We start from the raw sequence: 6,989 nt of genomic DNA, 5'->3' as shown, positions 1-6,989 counted from the left end.
CCGGGGCGGTTTCTTTGAGTTTCACACTTGGAGTGATTTTCCGACTTGTAGGATAAAAGGACACGTAGAAGGTAGACGCGTCTTCTTTCTGTCTTGTGGTTCTTTCTGTCGGGTCGGTTTATTCTCAATGTAACGTTAGTCTGAAAGTGGGTCGACCTCAAGCCTGTGTGGAAGGAGTTGCTGAAGACGACAGGTGATCGACGCCAGTGTGAAGCTCTCTCTCTCTCTCTCTCTCTCTCTCTCTCTCTCTCTCTGTGCCGTGCCCCCCCCTCTCTTCAAAAGTTGGAATATTTGATCGTGTGGTTTATCAGGCTATACAGTAAAGCTCCATAAATAATTTGGTGACACATTATGGGCTACGTTTGCAGTCATAAAATATAAACTTGTAGAATAAGTGTTTTATTGGGCTCCTGTAAGTAACAGTTTTCTTAAACAATGTATGATGTATGATAAACTTTATAAATGTCGGCCATTAAGTTTACACACACATAGGCCTACTTGCGTCTGTAAATAGCATGTTTGGAAATCAACAAGTTGGTCAAGTTCAAGTTCTTTGTTTTGCTTATGCTGCCCTCTGCTGGTCACGTGGGGAGTCCCCTCTTCATGAACAGCGCTTCGCAATTTGTAAAAAAATAAAAAAATAAAAATGATATGTATTGTACGTTTGTGATACGTTTGTATAATATATTTTATCATATATATATATATATATATATATATATATATATAACACGTAATATAATGTGCATACGTAATGTGTAACATGATTTTCAAATATTACATACTTACTTACTGACTTCCATTTTAGGTTTCATATTACAGCAGGTGATCAGCTCAATCAAAAACAAAAAATAATGTAGCCTACAATGATGTAATAATAATGTAAAAACATGAAACAGCAGCTCAATACATTCGCTGTACTGGACATCGGCACAAAAGCTTGTGCTTTATGTAACAAAACCATGGGCATTTAGGTTTTTGTGGCCTCACTAGTTTAATTATTCCTACCTGATGTCATCACTGGTCTCCTAGCAGATCCTCTCAGTCTCCTTCACCCCTTGCTTGTGTTCTTCTCCACTAAGTCATATTGTCAAACAAGCCTTATTTAATATCTTTGAATAAATTACACATCTTGCTAATGCAATTTTTCAATATGAATAAGATTTAGAAATGAATCACTTGGCTGTTGCAAGTGGCTGTTCCTACACTTCCACCTAATATTAAACCAACCTGTTGCCTTCCCCTGTCTGTCCAGATTCTTTCTCTCCATCCTCACACCTGAATGACATGAACTTTGTGTTAAGGAGGTTTAAAAAATACAGCAGTCAAACCACATAAAAAAACCTGAAATTTTAATTTTAAATGATATCCTTATTGGATACATACTATATGAACATGTTGGACCCAAAACCACACAAAGAAATGTAAAAACGGAGTTTAAAAATTATATTATTTTTAACTATGTAGGCTAATGGCCGCTACATTCAAATCATCATACTTTTAAGCACGGGCAAATAATATTTTGTATCAACTTTATAACTGTTTTTACTGGGTCTATTAACATAAAACAGACTGGCATAGAGATTGAAGCAAAACAAAATAACCACAAACAAGTTTCTTTATTTTGTCATGATCTGTTATATTTAAGCAATAGATCACAGGCACTAATACCACAGTTAAGGGGCGTTGTCCGTCCCTTAACTGTGGTATAATGAGAACATTTCACTGACTGAAGTGATCTATTGCTTTTATAAAACGGTTACGTAAGTATGGCGAAATGAAAGTCATAGACACCCTCAATTTTGAAAAGGCGAGAAAGTCGGAAAAGCTTTTTTTTAATGAATACAAAAAAGTAGTCCCTCCTGGCTGCCGGCAAAGTGTACGGCGGTTGCTATGCAACACACTGTAGCGTCCTTCAGAGAGAAGGCTAGAGACGGTAGCTCGGTTCGCCATTTAGCCTACTATGGAGTTCACCCACCGTGTGCCTATTGCTTTACAACATTTCCACCCTCTCAATCAATCAACATATTTTTAGGCTTCAGTGAACTATGCTATTGCTTTTATATATAAATAAACAACAGTTAGAGTTAGGTGCGGAGTGATACTGAACTCTGTAAACTGAACGGGCGTCATAGCTGTGTGTATATGCTCAATATACAACAGTTGGGAACCAATCAGATCGCTTGATTTAAGCCACCCGTTAATGTCGGCTAAATTCTGTTGCAAGACAACAGTAACCTGTCGTTTTACTAGTAGTAGCTGATACACTGACATAACTTACCTACTATCTTTCAACCACTTTGAAAAGCTTTCTTTCATCCCTGCGCACTCTTTCTCCTTCTCAATCTTTCTTTTTCTATGTTGTGACCCCGACAGCTTTCTTCTCTGCCTCTCCATATTTAGGTAACGGTCATCAGATGACTACGATTCAAATGAAAACACTCTCGCGCTCGCCTCCAGCGCGTGCTCGAGGGGGCGCGCACTGACTAACAGAGTGCCTCTGTTATTGATCATATCATTTACACAAACGCTGTTAAATACAAAAAATGCAGACTCAAAATAATTGTACCTTTATCGCTTTGGCGCCCTCTCTAGTGCAGCGCCCCTATGCGCCGCATATAGTGCATACCCACTTTTTGCGCCACTGTGTGTGTGTGTGTGTGTGTGTGTGTGTGTGTGTGTGTGTGTGTGTGTGTGTGTGTGTGTGTGTGTGTGTGTGTGTGTGTGTGTGTGTGTGTGTGTGTGTGTGTGTGCGCGCGCGCACGTGCAAACATACAGGCATGTGTGTCTGTACAATTCTAAATATTCATATTCATTCATTCACAAAAGTTATTCCAAGGTAACTAGCTATGCAATGGCAGCTAATAAGTCGCCAAGACTCCAAAGGGACGTTGCTGTTGTACCGGTCGGTATTAAACAGTTGATGAATGAAACTAGCGTGGGGATTGGTTGCTTCTGTCCAGGAAGTGCAGGTTGACCTGTCGGTCGGCCACCAGCACAGTGCGACTCACTGGTTTGATCTCCCCCAATGTGAGGTCGGGTTCCACTTTAAAATGCTTGATCATCTGAAAGGACAGAAGAGGAAGAAGAGGAGAAAGGCTTCAAGTTAAGTACAAGTCTGCATTGTTTCTATGGAAACACTGTGACATACTTGACATATGTGAAAATATTGAATGTACTTTCTGCCATTCAGTTTACATTCTGAACTTACAGCTGAGAAGCATACTATTACTACTGCTACGACTACACTGTACAACACTACACTATAGCTACCACTTATACTAATACTACACAGTAGTACTACTACTATTACCACTACTACTACTATTACTACTATTACCACTACACTAAAACATACCACTACTTTATTATATACAATATGCTACACTATTGCTACCACTAATACTAATAATAATGTTAATACTATGATACTACTACTACTCTACACTATACTACAATACTACACTATTATAGCCTACGCCTACTATTCTATACTTAAGCAATAGATCACGACAGGCTGTGGTATACGCTCATTATACCACAGTTAAGGGGCGTTGTCCGTCCCGACGCGCAGCGGAGGGACGGCGACCCCCTTCACTGTGGTATAATGAACGTATACCACTGACTGAAGTGATCTATTGCTTTTATAAAACGGTTACGTAAGTATGGCGAAATGAAAGTCATAGACACCCTCAATTTTGAAAAAGCTAGAAAGTCGGAAAAGCATTTTTTTTTAACGAATACAAAAAAGTAGTCCCTCCTGGCTGCCGGCAAAGTGTACGGCGGTTGCTATGCAACACACTGTAGCGTCCTTCAGAGAGAAGGCTAGAGACGGTAGTTCGGTTCGCCGGCAATTTAGCCTACTGTCGAGCAGTTCACTCACCGTGTGCCTATTGCTGTACAAAATTTCCACCCTCTCCAGCAATCAACATGTTTTTAGGCTTCAGTGAACTATGCTATTGCTTTTATATATAAATAAATAACAGTTCAAGTTAGGCGCGGAGTGATACTGAACTCTGTAAACTGAACGGGCGTCATAGCTGTGTGTATATGCTCAATATACAACCGTTGGGAACCAATCAGATCGCTTGATTTAAGCCACCCGTTTAAAAATACAATATTATATTACTGTTATAAACTACGCCACTATATGAGAAGCCTTATATACTTATTACACTTGACAAGACTATACTTCTAAATTCACTAAATAATGGGTTAGTGTTGCTTCCGCTTGTTACCCAGACCAGAGACAGGTGCATTACCCAGAGACAGGTGCATTACCCAGAGACAGGTGCATTACCCAGAGACAGGTGCATTTCCCAGAGACAGGTGCATTACTCAGAGACAGGTGCATTACCCACCCGGACCAGAGACAGGTGCATTACCCACCCGGACCAGAGACAGGTGCATTACCCAGAGACAGGTGCATTACCCAGAGACAGGTGCATTACCCACCCGGACCAGAGACAGGTGCATTACCCAGAGACAGGTGCATTACCCAGAGACAGGTGCATTACCCAGAGACAGGTGCATTACCCACCCGGACCAGAGACAGGTGCATTTCCAGCTCAGCAATCCTCCGCCCAACACAACCTCTAACCCCGAAGCCAAAGGGGATGGATCCAAAGGGGTAGGGTCTCTCTCGGCCGTCCCTCAGCCACCGGGCCGGCTCAAAGCGCCAGGGCTCCGGGAACGTCTCCTCGTCATGACTCATGGCGTAGAGAGAGAACCCGAAGACTGTCTGGAATGACCAGAAATGACGGGTTGTATCCTGTTGGCTCTAACCAAACTTGCTGTTGTTGTTTTTTTTTATCCATCTAAAGACAGGTCATCATATAATGGTTCCATGTAAAACATAGCCTACGTTCTTTGGAAAATGGTAGCCGCCAATAACAACGTCCTTTTCTATATTTCTTCTCGCATTCATCACAACAACAGGATACATCCTGTGAAACAAGAATACACAAAATAACAGAATAACATTAATAATAAAAGTCATTCAATGAAACACTTGTCAGAACAAATGTTAAACGTATCAAAAAATGGTCAAAGGCATGAGGCTCTGACAGTTTAAAGCTCTGAAGAAAACAACGAAAGGCACGGTAAACTAGGCCTACTGATCATTTGGAACAGCTGTTTTCGAGCGACGGGCTAGAACTATTCCAATCTGACAGCCAACAATCCCCTGGCGTGCTTTGGTTTTGAACAAAAATAATGGCTGAGAGACAGATAAATTGAATATTGACATCTTCAATTTAGACAATCCTTTGCGCCTTTCACCGCAAAACTTCAAAGTACAAACACTACATTACAACCCTAGTAGAACCCCCTGATCATCACCCTCTAACACCATCATAACCTAGACAGCACACAGCACCCCCCCCCCCCCACTAGTCAACCGTGTGTCGTTACAATGCTCTTACCTCAGGGTCTCCTTGATGACTGCCTTGAGGTAAGGCATACAGTTCACTTCCTCAGCTGACAGGATGTCGTCGGCTGCTGTGTGTTCAGACACTTCCTGATAAAGGGTCTCCTGAGCTTCAGGGTTCTTTGACAGCAGGTGCAAGGCCCACATTAACGTATTGGAGGTCTTGGGAGGAAAATGAGTGAGAGATATATTAAGTTTCAGAGCAGGAGGGACATAGGTGCAGTTTTGGCAGGAGTGCAGGTTTAGTATTCTGATTAGATCTAGTATATTCTATACATCGATCACAATATACTTTGATAGATCCATCGATAGATAGGACATAGACAGATAGAGAGGGGGATATAACTTGCACACAGCTATGCACCAGAAGTAAATATACCTTCTTTTTTTTGTAACACCCTTCAGACGTGGGCCTACCGTGTCCACCCCGGCCAGCAGCAGCTCCGTGACGCTGCCGTACACCTCCTTACGGCTCAGCCGGGTGTTGGAGAGGAGGTAGGTCAGGTACTCCCCCTCCACCTCTTGCTGCTCACCCAAGCGCCGCTCCATCTCCTCCACCTTCTGGTCAATCAACAGCCCAGCTGTAGGAAGTCATAAATAGGCAGAAAAATAGAAAATAGAAATATATCAATCCGTTATTTGTTTCTATATGATCATATACTCATACTGCAATAATAAAGCAATAGCTGAAATAATACACTGAAAAGATTTGTAAATGAACAATAGCCCATATAGCAATAACATACTGTAACTACAACTCAAGCCACTAGAGCTATAGCTACTAATGGGGAAAATTACATAGAGCTGGTTTAACTATGTTTAACTACTTTAAAATATATTTTTACATATCAGATCAGCTAGGCAATCATTGTAGTTGAGCAATATCATACATCATATTGTGAATACTTCTTCTTATTAGTATTTTCAATAGGGCTGGGCAAAGATAAAAGTTTTAATCGCGATAAATCGCATAGTATTGGTGAGTTAACTTGCGATTAATCACACTTTTAAAATTATATTTTAAATCCACTCAAATTGAAGTTAAATGAGATTATCAAATTAAAAGGACGTTATCATTCATACCAAAATGTACTTAATAAGAAAAAACTAGACCAAGTGATCTTGAGGGAGTTTTATTAATTATTTTAGTGCGTTGAATATGAAACTTGGGATTTGGGAATTGTACAATTGTAAACCAACAGTTACTTCAAGTGTAGTTCATTTCAAATAAGTAGCACCACAGATTTGGGAATTAAGTAAATTAAGTAAACAGGCTGTCACTTACTGCAATTGTAATCAGGCAGTCACTACTGCAAATGTAATTGAATGTAAATTAAGTGGAACTAAAAACAAAAATTATTTCTGATATGAATGTTGACATTCTGTGGGCAAAACCTTTCAAAATCAAAGTGTAAAAAAATAATAATGATAAATAAAAAAGACAATGTGCGTTAATGCGTCAATTTGTATTAATTGTGTTAAAATAAGATTGCGTTAACTCGTAATTAACGTGCCCAGCCCTAATTTAGCATTGTGATCAGAACACTCTCAACCTGAAATC

General features: G+C 40.3%; 2 protein-coding genes across 5 annotated transcripts in view; one reads left to right on the top strand and one right to left on the bottom strand.

The window, feature by feature from the left end:
- Positions 1-1,718: 1,718 nt before the first annotated feature.
- cyp27a1.1 (cytochrome P450, family 27, subfamily A, polypeptide 1.1) overlaps positions 1,719-6,989 on the bottom strand; it is a 9,608-nt gene continuing 4,337 nt past the window's right edge. For all 4 annotated transcript variants that reach the window (XM_084478564.1, XM_084478565.1, XM_084478566.1 and 1 more), the window contains 5 exons: positions 5,846-6,009; positions 5,424-5,590; positions 4,865-4,946; positions 4,541-4,741; positions 1,719-3,065 (listed from right to left, as the gene is read on the bottom strand). In XM_084478564.1, the coding sequence (XP_084334690.1) occupies positions 2,934-3,065; positions 4,541-4,741; positions 4,865-4,946; positions 5,424-5,590; positions 5,846-6,009 (746 nt within the window). In that variant the 3' untranslated portion in view covers positions 1,719-2,933. The remainder of the gene's footprint in view (positions 3,066-4,540; positions 4,742-4,864; positions 4,947-5,423; positions 5,591-5,845; positions 6,010-6,989) is intronic.
- Positions 5,832-6,989, top strand: part of znf142 (zinc finger protein 142) — a gene marked incomplete at its 3' end in the record, with an annotated part of 24,844 nt that continues 23,686 nt past the window's right edge. The window contains exon 1 of the mRNA XM_084478849.1: positions 5,832-5,923. The remainder of the gene's footprint in view (positions 5,924-6,989) is intronic.

This window comes from Micromesistius poutassou (assembly GCF_964030765.1).
Source record: "Micromesistius poutassou genome assembly, chromosome: 14".
Taxonomy (NCBI): domain Eukaryota; kingdom Metazoa; phylum Chordata; class Actinopteri; order Gadiformes; family Gadidae; genus Micromesistius; species Micromesistius poutassou.
Note: the sequence above shows the minus strand (reverse complement) of the source record. Positions and strands in the feature narration are given on the sequence as shown.